General features: G+C 38.6%; 1 protein-coding gene and 1 long non-coding RNA gene across 2 annotated transcripts in view; one reads left to right on the top strand and one right to left on the bottom strand.

Annotated features, from left to right (window-relative positions):
• The window catches only part of LOC144370529 (son of sevenless homolog 2-like), a 41,202-nt gene extending 28,397 nt beyond the window's left edge, over positions 1–12,805 (bottom strand). The window contains 8 exon segments of the mRNA XM_078031335.1: positions 572–794; positions 3,549–3,652; positions 8,447–8,569; positions 10,538–10,561; positions 10,563–10,617; positions 11,079–11,728; positions 12,308–12,443; positions 12,619–12,805. Coding sequence (XP_077887461.1) covers positions 572–794; positions 3,549–3,652; positions 8,447–8,569; positions 10,538–10,561; positions 10,563–10,617; positions 11,079–11,728; positions 12,308–12,443; positions 12,619–12,805 — 1,502 coding nt within the window.
• Positions 12,806–13,388: 583 nt separating this feature from the next.
• LOC144370615 (uncharacterized) lies at positions 13,389–17,687 on the top strand. The gene is made up of 3 exons (XR_013430522.1): positions 13,389–13,743; positions 15,745–15,950; positions 16,786–17,687. It is a non-coding gene; the product is annotated as an uncharacterized LOC144370615 (long non-coding RNA).
• Positions 17,688–19,979: the final 2,292 nt, after the last annotated feature.

Raw genomic sequence — 19,979 nt, 5'->3', positions numbered from 1 at the left:
TAGGAAAATGTGTGTGTGTATATATAGAGAGAGACAAACAGAGTAAGCATCAAATTCTGGGTAGTTGTTATTTTTTTTTATTGTTGGTTGGTAGTTGTTATTTCTTGCAGGGAAAGGAGAGCAATGAATTAGGGAGAATTATAGAATTTCAATTTCATTTGTAATGTTTTTGTTATACATGAGCACTCATTACATGGCTGCTTATCATTAGGATAACTTCTCTAGATATTTATATTTCAAATGAGGGCTCCTGGATACAGAAAAGATTTTAATGGAATGATAGTGGCAGGGGCTTACTGTTGAATAGTTGTTACTATTGTAGTGCATTAGTCTTCCTACCATTCCTCTTGTGAAGGATTGCTCATCCTTAATCTAGGTCTATATAGCAACATGTTAGAAGACTTACCTACAGGACATACTGTGATTAAAACTGCTATGAGCTTCCCTCCAAACCCAGGAAAATAGATGAGATATTTTTAAGCTGTCATGATATGTAGCAAAATGTTTAAAAAATAGGTAAGAGGTATGCTCAAGGTTTTTGAAAATAGACCAAGAAATAACAATTACCTACCTGTAGAGATAAGATTCCAAAAGTGTTAGCTGACGAGCAATTTCTATTGGGTGAAGTGTCATAATATCAAATGTTTCAAACTGCCCTGGTTTACTGATATGCCATTTAATTGGTGGAGGTGGACTTTCAAAGGTAATATTATGGCTTATTCTATTTGCCTGAGCTTGCTTCTTCCTCTTGATGATCTTAGCAATTGACTCTACCCATTTCTTCATAGCTTTCCCTAGAAAAAACACATAATTAGAATGTCTTTTACTTGACAGACATAACTGTAGATCTTCATATAATTTTTAACGTTCACTTAACTTCAACAATTATCATCTTATGGCAAATTTTTGCTTCATCTAACCCAAATCATGCCATTTCTTCACTCTGTTGTTTGTTTTTTTGGTACTAAGAACTGAACCCATGGATGTTTTCTCACTGCACTACATCTCCAGTCCTTTTTTGTTTTTCATTTTCAGACAGGGTCTTGCTAAGTTGTTGAGGATCTCACTAAATTGTTGAGGCTAGTCTTGAACTTGTGATTCTCCTGTCTCAGTCTCCTGAGTTGCTGGTATTATAGGCATACACCATTATACCCAGCTCTAGTTATTCTTTAAACAAATTCAAAAATCATATCATTTTGTCTATATTTAAGTCTTTTTAAAATAATCATTAGGTCATTATGACATATAAAAAATGAATCATTTTTTTCTTTTTTAAAATTTGTTTTTAGTTATACATAACAGAATATATTTTGACATACTAGATGGAATATAACTTCCCATTCTTGTGGTTGTACATGAGGTGGAGTTACACTGGTCATGTATTCATTCATATATGAACATAAGAAAGTTATGTCTGATTCATTCAACTTTGTTTCCTATTCCCTTCTCCACTCCCTCTCCTTCATTCCCCTTTATCTAATCAAATGAACTTTTATTCTCCATCCCTGTTATTGTGTGTTGGCATCCACATATAAGAGAGAACATTTGGCCTTTGATTTTTTGGCTTATTTCACTTAGAATAATGATCTCCAGTTCCATCCATTTACTGGCAAATGCCATACTTTCATTCTTCTTTATGGCTGAGTAATACTCCATTGTGTATATACACCACATTTTCTTTATCCATTCATCTTTTGAAGGGCACCTAGGTCGGTTCCATAGCTTAGCTATTTTGAATTGAGCTGCTAAATTTCTTTGTCAAAAAGTGAGATCTTAAAATCTTCAAATACTTGGTTAATATTCAAATTTCTATCTCTTAAATATTTTTCTTATAGTTAATTTGTTTTAAAAGGACATAAATAACATTTACTTAATTATATTTAGTCCATATGTCCTAAGTTTCCTTAGGACTACAGGTTCTCCCTTTATGTCTCATTTTTGCTTGCAATTTATTTGTTGAAGAAATGGAATTGCTTGTATTGTGGTGATTCTCAAGTCTGTCTTGCCAACTGTACCCCTGTGGTATCATCTGCCATGTTTCTCTATCCCCCCTATTTTCTGAAAACCAGAGACATAGAGATTGATGTTTTTGTTTGTTTTAGTATTGGGGACTGAACCCAGGAGCACTTAACCACTGAACTTCATCCCCAGCTCTTCTCTTTTTATATTTTATTTTGAGACAGGGTCTTCTTAAGTTACTTGGAGACTTGCCAAGTTACTGAGGCTGATTTTTGATCCTCCTGCCTCAACCTCCCAAGGTGCTGGAATTATAGGCTTGTGCCACTGTGCCCAGCAAGATCAATGTTTTCACATGAATACTTGCCAAGAATACTTTAATAGGATTCTTAGCCAATATCTTATACTGTTAGATAAAACACAAATGTTCTTAATATAACATATGTTTGATGACACATATTATAGCCTGGAATTTTATCACATAGGCTATGTTTGAAACTTCAAGTTGGAAATTCCTATCTTTTAGACACAAAAATGTATTCCTCTGGGGGCTGGGGTTGTGGCTCAGAGGTAGCACGTGCAAGGGCCTTGGTTTGATCCTCAGCATCGCAGGCGCTGGATTTGATCTTAGCACCACATAAATGTAAAATAAAGATATATGTCCACCTAAAACTAAAAAAACAATATTTTTTAAAAATGTATTCCTCTGGAATATGTTTCTAAGAGAGGAAATATTATTTTAAAAAGCTGATAATCATCTAAAATTAAAGTACCAGATTAAGGAGAATAAAAAAGCATAAAATTGCTGGGTGTGGTGATGCACACCTATAATCCCAGTGGCTGGGGAGGCTGAGGCAGGAGGATCATGAGTTCAAAGTCAAGCCTCAGCAACTTAGCAAGACCCTAAGCAACTCAGCGAGACCCTGTTTCTAAATAAAATATAAACAAAGGGCTGGGAATTAGGCTCAGTAGTCAAGTGCCCTGCCCCTGAGTTTAATCCCCAGTACCAAAACAACAACAACAAAAAGCATAAAATTATATATATATTATTTATTTAATGGAAACAAATGGCAAACTTGAGGGGACATAAAATTAAATAGCTTTAATTTATTAAAAAAGGACTTTTGACATTTTTAAAAGCAATATTCTCCTTAAAAACTTAAAAGGGGGGGCTAGGATTGTGGCTCAGTGGTAGAGCGCTCGCCTAGCACCGGCGGGACCCAGGTTCGATCCTCAGCACCACATAGAAATAAAGGCGTTGTGTTGTGTTCATTTACACCTAAAAAATAAATTAAAAAAAAAAAAACTTAAAAGGGGGTTAAGAGTATAACTCAATGGTATAGCACTTGCCTAGCACGTGCAAGGGTCTTGGTTTGATTCTCAGATCATAGACAAATAAAAATATGAGAAGACAAGGTTCTAAGACTTTATATGGTTCTAAATATATGTGAGCTTACTGGAGTTTATAAAGATCATTCCAAATGTTATTTCAGCTTTTTAAAAATGGAAAGCAATTTACATTCTTAGTCATACAATTTTGAAAATAAGCTCAAATGCAACATAAGAGCCAATCAAAACTTTAAATAATATACCTCTTACACTTGAAATGAAGGATTCCAGTCTTTTAAGCAATTCCACATCTCTTTCAAAGTCATAAAAATGGTGTTCAACCCAATGGTGAAATACATTTAAAATCCTGGTAAAATAAAAGAATCACATTTTAGTGAAATCTTCAATTATACATTTTTTACTTCTATACTTCTTCATTATACTTCTTTCATTTTTCTAATGCCATGGCGATAGTTTTATATGCAACAATCAATATAATACTTAGAGTCTCCATTTTTAATGAATACCTTAAGTGCTTCAATAAGAAGAAGAAAATCAATCTCCAAACTGTACATTATTTTTAAATTATACTTTAGCCAGGAGTGGTGGCTAACACCTGTAATCCCAGCTACTTTGGAGACCGAGGCAGGAGGATTGCAAGTTCAAAGCCAGACTGGGCAACTTAGTGAGACCCTATCTCAAAATAAAAAATAAAGGGCTGAGGATGTAGCTCAGTGGCAAAGTGCCCCTGGGTTCAATCCCCAGTACTGCAAAAAAATAAAAATAAACATAAAAGTTATACTTTAAAATATGTATTTGTATAAGGGGCTGGGGATGTGGCTCAAGCGGTAGCGTGCTCGCCTGGCATGCGTGCGGCCCGGGTTCGATCCTCAGCACCACATACCAACAAAGATGTTGTGTCCGCCAACTAAAAATAAATAAATATTAAAAAAATATTAAAAAAATAAAATAAAATATGTATTTGTATAAAGATTATGGTTTCTGTGTTTAATCACCAATTAATGTTAAGGAAAAGTGTCTTTTATTCATATATAGAAAATACATGCTCTATAATAGAAAAGCTATTTTAAGTTTTTAAATTGAAAAAGTATTTTAAGCTGTAAATTTTTAATGTATTTTTCATATAAAATGGAAAATTAACTAAGATTTATTGTATTTGGTTCTAAATTCAAGTGCTAGCCTAGTGTCGTTGCACATGTCTATAATCCTAGTGACTTGGGAGACTACAGGAGGAAGACTGAACTTCAAGGCTAGACTAAGCAATTTAGCAAGGCCCTAAGCAACTGAGTGAGACCCTGTCTCAAAATAATAAATAAATAAATAAATAAATAGGGCTGGGTATGTAGCTCATTGGTAAAGCACCCCTCTGTTCAATTCCCAGTACCCCCCCCAAATAAATAAATAAATAAATAAATTCAAATGCTATCATCAAATTTCCCTGTAACCTACAAATATGCCTATAACATTATTTCATTTTAAAATACAAAAATATTTTTGTCAAGAGAGTGATTTTGTTTTGCATATCACAAAAATGATTACTCCTGATCTTGCAAGTATTTAATTATCTATACAAATATAAAATGCTCTCTACCAGAGACATCCTAATAATATTACTTTTCTTCATTACTTCAACAAATGGCCATTTGCAGGTTAGATTTTTATTTCCCTACCACAAACAACTATATTTCTCTCAGACTATGCAAGTACATTTAATTACCAGTCTTCATCATGCTATTTATATTAAAACAACATTAAGTCATTATGGTCTGGTAAGTTCAGGAGCTTAGAAAATATATCAAAAGATCATAAATTGTTAGCCTCTAATTTCCACTTATATCAGTTCAAACAGTTCTGCTTATATTTTCTTTCTAGTTTCTATAGTATTGATGTAATTTTAAAATTACGATCAGATAAAAGAAAAAAGTCTAATCAGACTTCATAAAACTTAAAAACTTCATCTCATCAAAGTATCATTAAGAAAACTAACAGGCAAACCACAATCTGGGAGAAAATATTTACAAAACCTTTTTTTGACAAAGGACTATATCCAGTCCTACTCGATATACTTATACAACTTAGTAATAAAAAGATAACTCAACAAATGATAGACATGAGTCAAACCTATTCTTCAAAGATGAAGAATGACTAGCCAATAAGAGACAGTAAAATGTTCTCAACATCATTAGTCAATAGGGAAGAACAAATTAAAACCACAATGAGATACCACTATACACCCAATAGTATGGCTAAGGTATGAAGAATAACATCACTAAACAATGGTGAAGATATGCAGCAATGGAATGCTCATATATTGCTGGTGAGAATGTTCAGAAGAAGTTTTGACAGTTTCTTTTTAAAAGAAAACACACATCTACATTATGTCCTAGCTATTCTACTCTGAGTTATTTACCCAAGTGGGAAAAAAAGAAATACACACACCCACCCACACCCACATTCACAATAAGACTTCTAAGATAAAGTTCATAGCAAATTTACTCATAATCAAAGACTGGAAAAAATGCCCAGGTATCCTTCAATGGGAAAAAATACATGAACTGTGGTGTATTCATATAAGGAAATAACTATCTTAGTAATAAAATTTAAAAAAACATTGATTCAAGCAACATGGATGAACCTCAAAAGCATGTTGAGTCAGGCATGAAAGTTATAGAATCCATACCTTTCTTTCCCATACTAGTCAGAGTCACACCCACAACAGGAATGAAGTAATTCAGACTTGGGGATGGCACCAAAAGATCTCAGAAATTATTATCTTCTAAATTAACAAGTGAATTACAACTCCTGAACAGAGAACAAGGAATGTAGCCTTTGAATGCTTCTTTAAAAACCCTTGTTCCCCCTGATCAGCAGAATCAAAGCCTCTGGGACTGGAGTCACCTGTGTTTCCTTTTTGCTAGCAAAGCAATAAAACTTCTCTCTCCTTTTCCTCAAAACAAAAACAAAAAAGTGTAAAAATCAATTTATACAAAATTCTAAGACAAGTAAAAGAGTCAATAGCAGGATAAATCAGAATTACTGCCTTTTGGCAGTAGCAACAAAAATTGACTAGAAGGAGCACAAGGGAACTTTCTGGGTTGTGGTCTATCATTCTGTATCTTGAAAGGAGTTTGAATTACAAAGACATTAAAATTTAACCAAAGTACACTTAAAATGTGTGTATTTCATGTTATGAACATTTTAGAACAAATGAATAATAAATACTGAAATGTTATTGATATATAAGTTGAAGCATTTAAGAAATAGTGTATTTTGAAACACATTCAAAAGATTAGGTGATTAATGAACTGAGTGAAAAATGAAAAATAAATATATGTGATAAAAGTAAGTAAAATAAAATGTTAACAGTTGATCTGGTGGGTTTATCATTGTTCACTATGAAATTCTCTCAATTTTTGTCTTTTTTAAAATGTCAGAATAAATTGCTAAATAAAATATATTAGCTTACATTTTACTAAAATTCCTTCAATGCTCACAGAAAAAGTTTAACAAACTGGCTTGAATTTCAAAGCCATCTTCAACTCTACCCCAATATAGTTAATCTCCTCTATTACAACTTACAATACAATGTCTTCATTCCTCTAAGTTCAATTTCCTTACCTATTTCCTCTGCACACCATTCTCAATCCTGTCTTTTAACCTTTGTTCATACTACTTCTAGGTACCCTCCATACCTTCAATCACCTTTCTGCATATCTAAATTCTACACATCCCTTCGGGACAATCTCAGATTTTACCTCTTCTAAGATGTCTTCCCTAACTACTGGAGTCTAATCTTAGCTATTCCTGAAGTTTTATAGGGGTATATTTTTGTGAGCCATTGAACTATTCAAAGTAGTATAATGTATAACTATTTCATGTATATTTTTACCCCAATAAAATCATAATATTATGGAACCATATCATGACAGTCTATTATTTTTGTATTCACCATAAGTCGACAAGTATACAACTGAGAACATGCTTAGATATAAACATTTAAAGAATTCACATGACTGAGATCTAAGATCTTATTTCCTGTCTGCCCTATAATAGGGACCTCATAAATGTATGCCTCATTTGAGTAGATTAGTGCAAATGCATTACAGTTACTTGAGAAAAATTATTCTTTCTTGCTAATGTAATGGGTAAAAAATCTCATTTTCTTATACAAAGAATGACATGTTAAAAGTTTTGGCTAAAAGACATATAGCTAGGAACACCAATATTCCTCTAAAATTGAATTTATTTATGGTAATTATCCTGGAAAATAATAAATCCAGCTCAAAGCTATAATTTATTAGTTAACAGTAATCAAGGAGACAATATTTAGAAAAAATATTTAGATCATATATAGTTAATATGATAACTCAATATCCAATGATAAGGGGTAGATAATACTTTAGTTTTCATTTGGATTATAAGAAGGTTAAAGGAGCTTCCAATTTTTAATGCTTAGTGAAACAAAAACACAATGGCTCAAGAGGTCATATATGGTCCCATCCTGTCACTCCCTTTACATGACCCAAGTTCAAATTACTTAATCATACTAAGTTTTCCATTTCTTCATATACAAAGTTAGAATAATCATTGTGTTGCACCATAAAAAAAATTGTGTTTTGAGGATGAGATTAAAAAAAGATAAAGCACTTAGGGTAATATCTAGCACAGAAAGTACCTAACTGGCAACTCTATAATTAAATCTATTATAGAAATTATTGCAATGATTCCTTAGGTAACTTTACATAGGATAAAGAGTAGAAAAAGCAGTAGAACTTCCATAAATATTAAAAATTATAAAAAAACAAACAAGGACCAAGTACCATTACAAAGGGACATAAGGGAAATAAAGTGGAAAGCTGACAGTAAGCAAGCTTATATATGTAAGTTTTACTTATAATAACACACATTTATTTTGATATGTAAATATATCACATTTCAGAGAGAGCTGATGTAAATAACATGGTATACTTATATAAATTTCTTCAGGATATTTATTTAAAATAGCTTCACAGTGAAAGAAATTTGGAAATTTAACTGTCATAAAATTAACAATAATATTTATATTTAATTAAGAGCTAAGAATTTTGTGTTAACTATATACTGAAAATGGCACATAAGAAATGTAATATTCAGGTCAAACCTAAGTTGTACTGGTTGGACGTATTCCTTTCGGAATCTTTTAAGGTCTGCACTGATTGGCTGCTCACCTTTCTCTATTGCCAATTTGTCTGCTTCAGTAAGTTCTGGCTCTGGAATTTCAAATCTAAGAAGAAAACCAAAAGGACAGGAATTTGTTCATAAATAAATGAAAGATATTTTAAATACAACAACAAAAAAATTGACCAAAGAATCCCCTTTCCTATCACTTTGTAGAAAGTGCAATTACTGTTAAGCCTTCCCTGCAGTACTCCATACTTCACAAGTACAAAAATTGCCTTCAGCTATATGATCCTAAGATTTTATATCAAATCTTTATAAAAAGTTTTTTATGATTAGCATTAATCAACCAACAAAGGGTTCATGGAAAAGATCCAAGAAAAGATCCAAGAAAAGAATCCACAGGAATATAACTTCTTTAAAGATCATAAAGAGCTGGGAGATTTAGTGTATGCCTGTAATCTCAACTACTAGGGAGTTGAGGCAGGAGGACTGCAAGTTCAAAGTCAAACTCAACAATTCAGTGAGACTGTCTCAAATAAAATAAAAGAGACTGAGCATGTAGCTCAGTGGTAGAGCTCTAGCTAGCTTCTGCGAGTCCCTGTATTCAATCCCCAGTACCATAATGTGAAAGAAAGGACTTATCTAACCATCTATCCTTAATATTTATATCATAAAATGAAAGCAGACTAATCAATTTCCTTAAATACGTGAGTATGAAATTCAAAAAGGAAGCCCAAGATGAACTTTTAAATTAAGAACATAACCTAAGTGGGTAAGGTAAAAAATCAAAATTAAAAAACCAAAAACCTTGCCTAACCAGAGGAAATATAGCTATAATGTAAGTTAGGAAATATAGCTATAATGTAAGTCTAGCAAATATACTTTCCTTATTTTGGACACAGAAATAGAACAATAGATTTTCAGAACATATTATACTAAGTCTTGTAAGTTTAATTTTATAGAACAAAATGGAAATAGGGGTCAAGACAAAATTTTAGTTAAGTTTATAAACGTAAAACAAAAATCATTTTGTAGTTCAGATTATATATGTACATATTCATATACATGTGTGTATATACATATACATATACATATTTGTGTATGTATATATGTATTTTAGTACATTTTGTTTTTTGAAATTGGATCTCATTATGTTGCACAGGCTGTCTGAAATGATCCTTCTGCCTCAGTCTCCCAAGTACCAGAATTATAGACCCATTCCATGACATCCAGCCAGGTTCTTCTTTTTAAACTACAAAGCATTTAAAGTATCACTAAGTAAAAACATTCAGTTAAAAAAATTTTTTTCAATTCAAAAAATGTTTAAATATTAATAAAGGAATTGTTTTTTAGGCTTAATAATAATACATGATTTATTTAAAATAAAAATTTTTAACTTTCAGAGATACACATAGAAGTATTCACAGACGAAATATGTTTTCTGAGATCTACTTCAAAATAATCCTGGGGGTAGAATATTTAAATCTGTAGGGAAGCAGATAAAACATGTGTTGATAATTATTGAAGTTAGATAATGGATAAATGGGTTCATTATATTTTCTGTCTACTCTTGCACATGTTTGAAATTTTCCATAACAAATTTGTTTTAAAATCAAAAAGTGGAAAATTTCCTTAAATAACAGAACAAATTTTACTATAATGTTGTTTTTTTCCTCTCTAAATTGGGTCTTTAAGGGGCTGAGATTGTGGCTCAGCAGTAGAGCGCTCGCCTAGCACATGTGAGGTGCTAGGTTCCATCCTCAACACCACGTAAAAATAAATACATAAAATAAAGGTATTGTGTCCAACTACAACTAAAAAATATTTTCAAAAACTGTATTAAATTGGGTATTTAAGATTACCTCTTGGAATATTGCTAATAGCCGAAAAGAACTATGTTACAAACAGCAAACACTACTTAAAAAGTATGGTAATACATCTAATGTAATGCCAAATAAATTATGTCAACACCTACCTGAGTAGGTACCAGCTACTAGGCACTTTGCAAGGTACAGAACAGTTAATTTTTTTTATAAAATATTAATGCAAGTAAAATATACATTTTTTTCACCGTTCAATCAGTACGCTTAGCAATTACTGGTTTACAAAACGAACGATATGTAGTAAGAAAAGTATGAACAAAATTGGGATCTGAAAAAGTAGAGCATAAACATATTTCATGTTCAATTTTTCAGTTTAATTAATTCAAAATACCATATTTCCCTTCCTTTTTAGTTTGGTTCTTCCTGCCAACTGTGGTATTTTCTTGATAAATAAGGATTGTTTTCAAATTTTTAAAATTTGCATTAATATGCAAATTTTATGAGCACTTATTTAATAACTAATCAAGTTAACAATATTTAATTAGCTATTTATCCCTTTTGATTCTGCAGTATTTTAATATTCTGGAGGCAATTCATTTTTTTTTCCTGAGATCTTCTAAATAATTCTGGGAGTAGGTATTTAAATCTGTAATGAAACAGATGAAACATGAGTTGACAATTATTAAAGTTGGATGATGGATAAATGGGTTTATACATTATCTTTGAACACCATTTAAAAGCTTTTGGTAATTAGGCCCTAGGTAAGTACTCACAATGAGTTTCACATACCTGCATACATATGATATGTTAACCTTTCAATTAATTTCACCACAGTTCCTCCTTTAATAATGGGGATTCCACTTCTACTTTGCAAGTTGTCTTCAAAAACAATGTTTTCCTCAGAGTCTTTTACCACAAAACGATACACATCTGGACTTGGTAATCTCAGTGGCTGATCATTTTCTTCTTTCAATAAAACACAATCTAGCATTCTATCTAGAGTACTACGATAATGAAGAGAAATAATGGTTGCCATCCAATTATTTTTCTCTTCTGCAGAATTAGCAGCAAATATTATGCTGTCTTTGGATACTAATTCAAAAGCATGTCTGCACTCACAAGTATCTTCCTTATCACAGATTTGTACTTTCCTCATGACAAACTTTTCTTTTAATCTATATTCTGCACTACTATAACCTGGAAGCGGGGTCTGGCCATGATTAGGTTTACAGCTGATCATTAAGCCATCAAAGAGAAAAATATGTCGTTCATGTTTAGCACCAGTTCTTGTCAATGGTCCTTCCATTATAAATTCATTGCAGCACTGTTCAATATCTTTGCCTTCCCATCCATCTATGTTTTTCTGAATTTCTTTCATTTTTTTGATGGCCAGGTGCTTGCTTCTTAATTGATGATTATAAAAAGGGCAAACAGGATCCCTAATAAAAAAATGAATATAAGATTATTCAATGATTACACAGTTCTAATTCCTAATTTCTTCAAGTGAGAACTATCTCAAATCAAGTGACAAAAATATTAAGTTGGAGTGAGGGTGTAATCCAGTGGTAAAGCACACGGTTATTAGAATACATGAAATTATGGGTTAAATCCCCAGACTTTCAAAAGAAAAAATTAAATATCCAAATACTAAATTTTATATACAACATTTACTTTTTTTCATTACTGTGAAAGTGAAGTACTACAGACTATATTTCAAAATTCCTAATGCCATAAGTACTAAAATTACAAAAGAATCCTAAATTCTTATACTGATTATACAATTTTTTTTAGATTCATTAAGTGTATCTTAACATATGATCTTCTTTCTTTTGTAAAAATTCAAGGTTGGGTTTGGCAGTCCCTGGCTGTTGCTTTTGCATCTCCCCTTTATTCCCTACAGCAGCCACAGGGCTGCTTCCTAAATGCCATACAAACAGCCTCACTCCTTTGCTCCAGACCCTCCAATACCTTCTATCCACCCAGAACAGAGCCCAGAGCCCTCATCATGTCCTACAGACCATGGGGTGGGAGCTGAGCAGGAAACAGGGTGCCCAGGCTCCCGGACTTGTTTTCCTGGGGCTGTCAACAGAGCGGGGATCCAGACCTCGGCCTCTGGTGCTGCCCTGGTGGTGGGTGAGGTTCTGTCCTCAGGCACTGTCCCCAGAGTTTACCCTCCCATCTCAGCAGAACAGAAAGCTGGAAGCCTGGAACCTGGTCTCCTTTCTTGTTCATTCAGTGAACACCTAGCTGGAGGACTGGCCGAATGTCTTGCACAGACCAATGAGTGTTAAGTGTGCCTCCTTCCTGCACAGCAAGCCTAGGGCCTCACCAGGCGCAGAGCTACGCAGGGCCGGCTCTGCAGAGCATTTGTTTAGGAGGCAGGTGAGGCTTGGTGGGAGGGGACGTTCCCTTCCGCTCTCTTTCCCAAGTTGAGTTGGCATCTGAAAGACATGCTTCCACATTAAAAGAAGGAGAGAGAAGGCCATCGTGGTGGTTACCCCAGCATCGATGTCCATACCCGCTGTGTCTGGCTGGTGGCAGGTTCTTAAAGTGGTCCGTGGATGTGCAATCACGCAGGATCAGGAAGCCAGAGAAAACCAAGGTCAGGAGAGGAAGGACATGGCCAAGGCTGTCGGGTCAGAGGGGCTCTTGCCTAAAACTCTCTGGACCATGCGTCTACATTTTTGCCAGAGTCTACATAAGAGTAATTTTTTTTCTTTGAATTCTCGTAAGTTTTGTCTCATTTTTTTTTTTTTTGGAACCGTCAGAGGTTTTACATGTTTTACCACAAAAGCGGGAGCAACACCATCAAGTCCATGGTTAAACTGAGCTTTTTGTAAGACAGAGAAACAGGAAATAGATCGTTCTAAACACACGGAACTCTTCTGCAGATATCTTTTCTGGCATCTTGTTAACAAGAACAATTATGGTGAGCTGGGGATGTGGCTCAAGCGGTATCACGCTGGCCTGGCATGGATGCGGCCCAAGTTCGATCCTCAACACCGCATACAAACAAAGATGTTGTGTCTGTCGAAAACTAAAACATAAATATTTAAAAAATTCTCTCTCTGTCTCTCTCACTCTCTCTTAAAAAAAAAAGAACAATTATGGTGAAGGTCTTTGTAGAAGCTTAATTAAGATGCATTGGCAGAGAAGGGGGCGCCACTACAGGGCAGCAGTGAGATCCCCCAAGAGGTGACTGGGTCCATAGGACTACAGGACATGACAGGAAGGCACATGGCTACCCATCTATGAAGAGGTGTCAGTGGTCACTCAAGGGAAGGGAGGTTGGGGTCCTTCTGCTGATGGATTGGACACAGCATGGATGTCCTGGTGATGGGTACTTCTATCTCCAGGTGATGCCCGGAGCCTGGTGTACCATGGGCCCTCCAGCTGCGTCTGATTAGGCTGCATGGGGACATGGACTCCTCCCTCGCCTGCATCACTTAAGGAGGTAAGGGCCAGCTCGTCATGCAAACCGAGGACCTAAGCTGCAGCTGTCCGTCACCTCTGGTTTCAACACTTGCCTGTGTGGTCAGGATGGACCGTGCTGTAACACCACCAGGCTTTGTTCCCTTTGGTTCCTGTGGTGTCACAACAGAGCACCACGTTAAGCAAGTCTGCAGTGTGCTCAGCTGGTGGCTGTGTGATAATGGATAATTCTGGGAGAAATGTCTTACCTTGGGGGATATTTATTCCATTTTCCAAATGAAGTGTGTCTCATGACCACCTTCAAGTCTTGGGATTTATTAGAAGGACTCACAAGACCAATTCACCATGATTTGCTAGAAGGACTCAAAGTCACTGTCCTGGCTAAGGTTCATGCCTGCAGGTGGACAGGAGGGACAGCAAGAGGTGTACCAAGCATGGAGGAGCGAGCTAAGACCTCCAGAGCCCTTCCTCAGGGAGTCACATGGGAAGTGGTTTTCTCATCTAGCCGTGACCTTCAGCAATCCATAAGAAACATTTTCACCCAGGGAAGCCCACCCAGGTCTTTAAGTCTGAGACTTTCACCAGGGGCCATAACACAGGTTCCACATTGGCAGATGACCACAGTCCAGTTGGGCAGGTTTCCCACTTTACAACTCTGGGGGATGATCATTCATATTGATAGTCCATGCAACATTCAACATGTATCATGGATTTTCTTGCAGATTACTGCTAAGTATCTTACCAAAGACGCAGATTTTTCTAATTTATAATTCAGTGTACCATTTGGAATAGTAATGGAGCTGGAAATAATGAGTCAAGTGGTACATATTTAATAATAAATATTAACAAAATGCTTATGTAATTTAAAATGTATATGCTCTAAGGACCAAATGTTTTTGGCTGATCAAGAGAAAATCTGTAGAATACTTTCTAAGTGATGATATTGGTTGCCCTTGGCAGTGGACTTTAGAGAGTTGGTCCTTGAGTAATTTTTATTTCATATATTTACTATGAAACATATATTTATAATAAAAGACTTAAGACCCATAAGCTTGAACCATACTGACTTGAGTGGTTTGCATTATGAGCATGCTACCAAACTTCCAACCAGTGAGGCACCTTGGAGCTTGACCTTGCAAGACCAGGTCATGGTTCCAAGGTGATTTCCAGGAGCTTCCGCACCTTGGCAATTCTCCAGGCCTGGAGCAGGCTTGCTCTGACTTGCCTGTGTAAATCCAAGTTCAGGATTCTCAATTTCATAATTGACTTAGAGGCTTCTTGTCCCTGAACGCCAAGGAGACGCCACTTCCCCCTTTCCTGTGTCCAGCAATGATGGCTGCAAGGCTGACTCTAGGTCTTTGTGGTTTTACCCAGGTTTTACCGAAGATTAACTGAAAGGGCTCTAATGATGAATGCCAACCATGCTTCACACTCATGACCTCCCAGGAATTGGCTTTTGTTAGCTGCAAAAAGAAAACCCCCAGTCTATCAAGCCCCTGCTCGGATCTGCCATTAGTATCTAACAAGTGAAATTCAGTTAAATCGCGTGTCACCAGGTTTCTTGCAAAGAAAACTTGAAGTTGAATTTTGCAATTGATTCCCCAGGCCCTCCCAGAACCCACTGAGAAAGAAAGATAATGGAAATGGATTGTTTCAAGCCCACTTCAGAAGTGTAATTAGGGACGGCCTTGGGCAGCTATGGCTTCTTAGGCATTCGAACAGAGTTTGGAATTTCTTGCCAAATTTGTGAAGTCATTTAAATTTTTTTTGTAAAGAGCTCTTTTGTTCAGATTCTCTGCCTTTTAAGAAGGCAGGCTTAGCTCTCATCAGCCAGGGACTTGGGCTGTCGCTTTCTGACAGTCCTCCCTTGGTCTGTTCTGTTCTTCCACTTACAGCTCCTGGTCTCAGGGGCTCCCAAATAACAGGTGCCAAGAAGGAGCCCCCTCCACCAGGCAGCCAGGGGGGCTGGCGGCAGGTTCAATGAGGGGAGGAGCTGCTGTCTGAATCCATTTTTTTTCCCCAGGGAAAAACACAGAGAAGAAAAATATCTTCATTCAACATAGTGAATGTTCCCCAAGGTACCAATTGACCATCATCTCAGCTTCCACCTGCCAGGTGTGGCCACACCTGACAAAAGGCCATCTTGTCAAAGCCACCCCATGCTGCAAAGTGCAATTGACAACCTCCAGGAGAGGAGGGCACTGCACGTGCTACTCGGATGGTAAACAGGTAACACATCAATCCCTGTTTTTACAGCCTTCCAGGGAATTCTGAAGCAGGTCTTGCTTAGAAACCAGAGTGTATGGGGCTGGGGGGGGGGCAGCCTGATACTTAGGCTTTAAAGAACAAAACGAGTTGTGTCATAGTAGATCAATGGGCCCTCCTGAGAGATTCCTGAAGGTGGGGCTGGACCTCAGGAAGGGGGAGGGGCGAGACTCGCCAGCTCTGAAGATCAGACCCCACAAGCGTGGGCACTCAAGGGCCCACCCAGGGACAACAGCAGCACAACCACTGGAGGGATCATCCAGTGGCAGGGATATTGGGAACATGAGACATCTGATGGTCTGTCAGGCTTGGGTCATGGGAACAAGAGACCTTCCAGAACATTCTCACAGAAGGCTCAGGCCCCACTCTCTCCATTCCGTGCTGCTCCTCTCAAGGGCTTGGGCCTTACAGGCTTTGTCTCCATTCCCAGTGCTTTCTGTTCCCCTGTAAATCTTGTGTGTCTTCAACGGCCACCAAACCTATCTTCCTCCTAAACGGCCCTGGCCTCTGCACGTGCCTCTGTGCATGGCTTCTGGCTACAGGGGAGAGGATGCCTGAGCTCCAGCCCAGCATCTACCTCCCCAGCGCCTCCTCGCCCTGCTCCCCCTTCCAGCCCCTGGGACTGGGAACCTCTGGGGAGAACCCATCCTTCTCAGACATCGGTTTTCATATTTAGCAGTAACATGCCTCGTACTAAAAATCCTAAACTTGTTACCCCCGCGTCGCTCTCCTCTAAGCTGGATTATTTTTTCCAGTTACATTAACCTGCCTGTTTTGTTCTTTTATGAATCCGCATCAGGGCCAAACAGGGGTTGAAAGGACGACTATCCTAGGAAGAATCCTTGCAGGAGGACAGGAAAGCCCCATCACGAAGGGACTTCGCCACAGAGACAAGGACTTGAATTGGGTCTGCAAACCCCTGTCCCTGTGCCCTGTTGACAAGGTGACCTACAGTCCCCTCTGACAGGACTCAGGGCTTCCCTGGAATAAAAATGTTTGAGTGGTAAAGCCAGAAATGTCCCAGACAATCTGGGACCAGGTGACCGTCCCTCTGCATTCAAAGCTGTGGGGACAGCAGGACAGTGGGGTAGAGGAGGGTGGATTCTGCGTGAACCTAAAAGCTGTGTTTAAAGTCCAGTTTTCCTACCACTTAGCAAGTGACTTTGCTTCTCTAAGACTAAAACTGCTGCATCTTCAACATGATATGCCTGCGCTCTTCCTGATAGGTACCATGGTGAGGAGTAAATGGACCTTGAATAGGCCTGGCCCAGCATCAGCCCTGGGCAGCTTCTCCCTGAGCCTCATGATCAGTGCATCTCATCAGCAGCAGCTGGGGAACAGCAGATGCTGGGATTGGCAAGAAAACTTGGGCTTTCCTTGAGACACAGTAGTGAAGGGGTGTCACAGACACTAGCAATCAAGCTCCAGGTCATTATAATAAATGCAGGAAAAAAATCCATGATGGACAAAATGTCAAAATGTCAAATAAGGACAAGGTGAGGTTCCCTGTGGGTCGTACTGAAGCCCGAGACCGAAGGCACTGTATATGCCTCTGCATGTGTGCTCCATGGATGTCTCAGTGACCAAAGCTTTAACAAAATTGATTTTGATGATTCAAGAGGTCAAGAAAGCAGTTATAATAACATCTGTGTGGGGTATAAGTGAAGTATTTAAATTTAAAAATATTATTACGACTTTTAAGACACCTACTTTTTAATTTTTTTGATTTTTTTTTCAATTAATAGAATGTTCTGTGGAAAACTGTGAAAAAAATCATGGCAATATCTACCCTTCGGATCTGGCTTCTTAAGCTAGCTGGGTGTTCCCAGGTTTGCCCATTCCATAGCACGGGTCTGAATTTCCTTCCTTTCCAGGGCTGGAGGACACCCCGGAATGTGGACGACTACCCTTTCCTTAGCCATTCTTTGGCTGAGGGACCTTGGGAAGGTTTAGTCCATGGTGACCAGCACTGCCTTGTGAGCCCCTATTTCTGACTCTGCCTGTATGAAATGTCCAGCATATGTGAATCCAGAGGGGAAGAAAGCAGACCAGTGAGGGTCAGGAGCTGGGAAAGAGGGAAGGGTGCAGAGGTACTGGCTTCCTGCTGAATGATGATGGGTCCATCATTTGGACTTGAATCCTGATTTGGTTTCATTGGGCTGATTTTTATTTTCTGAGGCCTCAGGCACCTGCAGGATGAGCTGCTCCCATTGCTGAGTCCTTTGGAAAAACACCTAAGCCGCCCTCTGAACAAGGGCAGTATGTGTGTGGCTGAGGGCAGCATCTTACATCTCCAGATGGTGTTGGTCACTGGTCATCATGTGGCTGTGCTAGGTATGAGCACAGTATGAGCCTTTCTGACCACAGTGATGACCTAGTCATTTAGCACGAGCAGGGTCCACTCATGGGCGAGGCTCGATGTCTGTTCAACTTCAGGGCCAGTGGTACAGGAGGAGGTAGAGATTTCCTCTGCTCCCTGGAGTTGGTTGCCATGGCAACCAATGGACCATCGCTGCACAGTCCTGGAAGAACTGGGACAGGGGAATCAGTAGGTCTCAGAACACCCCAACTTTCACCGCGCTTCAAGGTCTGACAAGCCTGTTTGCCTCCCTTTGTTTTGCTGTCCTGGGAAAGGAGCCCGGGGCCCGTGCAGGCCTCCCTTCCCTCTGACAGATGAGGAAACTGGGGCTCTGGGGGACAGGCAGCAGGCGAGGAGCCACTCAGCTGCAATCAGGCAGGTGGACATGCTGGGGAACCATCAGAGCCCTCAGGGAGCTTGGGAATGCAGTCCCAGAACACTGCTTGGCTTCCGTGGAGATGGAGAAGAACAGGGAGGCAGGCCAGTCATTGCTACTCCAGTGTGCGAGTGCGCTGGAGAGCAGAGAGAATTCCTGGGGAGGTGTGGGCATGTGCTTTGCTTCTCAATTCACATCGTTTTCTTGTGAACATGAAATAAGAACTTAAGTAACAGCAGGGTGAATGTGCTTATGGCCCTCGCCGAGTTTCTACAACTGAGAACACCTTGTTGTATTCGCTTCCAAGCCTCCTTTTTAATTGCTCGCCATATTCTAATTGTAGGTTGAGGGGGAAGTATAATTAGCACATCAAATGCATCCTTTCATGGGACAAACCATGAGTAAATATTTAAGTCAAGAAAACAAGTCAACTAAATTAAATGTATGAAACTGCAGATGGCTGCGTACCAAGGAGCGCAGGGCCACCTGATGAGAGCCATAGCTGAGTTGGAATGATGCATGGCATTTTTGCCAGAATGGAGTGGTTGAGAGGTGAAGCCAGGGATGGTTATGTTAAGCTGTGTATACAATTGTATATTAGACCCCTGCTGTCCGCCTCAGGTGCTGGCTACTTGGGAGTTCTCGTGGGGATTCCTGGGGAGTTCTCATTGGTTGGAGAAGTGCCGGAGGAGGGATTTCCAGTTGGTATGTGGTGTGTCCCGGGAGAAGGCCATGTGCGTGGCATTCGAGGGAGAACAGAAATAAAGTTTGTTCCTTCTTGAGTGGCTCGTGATTTGTGCCCAGCCAGACTGCGGCAGCCACCAAGGCATCCTGACTGAATCTGCAGGACACCTGGGGTCACTAGGGCCATAGGCCAAAGGCTTTAGCTCTTGCTGTGGGTGTTCTCCAAAGTCTGTGGGAAACTGTGGTCCGAGGTGCCCAGCCCTACAGTGTATTTTATAAAACATGAAAATCATTCCTTCCAAAGGAACAACATACGATGTAATGAGCCAGCTGTTCTGCTCCAGGGTCAGGATGTGAGGGTGGCCTGCTGTCATCACTAGGCAGCTCTGCACTGGTCCTGGTCTCTGCCTCTTCTCCCCTGCCTGTTCTCTGTCATACTCGCCTGAGCAAGTAAATGTCAGCAGCAGGAAATTTATGTTGCTCTACCCTAGAGGCAGGGCTCAAGCAAACTCTGTGTCCTTGCCACCTGTGTCCTTGAGTCCCCTGGGGCCAGAGATTTGGGTGCCTGTTCCCT

The sequence above is a fragment of the Ictidomys tridecemlineatus genome, chromosome 14 (genome assembly GCF_052094955.1).
Source record: "Ictidomys tridecemlineatus isolate mIctTri1 chromosome 14, mIctTri1.hap1, whole genome shotgun sequence".
NCBI lineage: Eukaryota > Metazoa > Chordata > Mammalia > Rodentia > Sciuridae > Ictidomys > Ictidomys tridecemlineatus.
The sequence above is the reverse complement of the archived record's forward strand: the minus strand, read 5'-3'. Positions and strand labels throughout refer to the sequence as shown.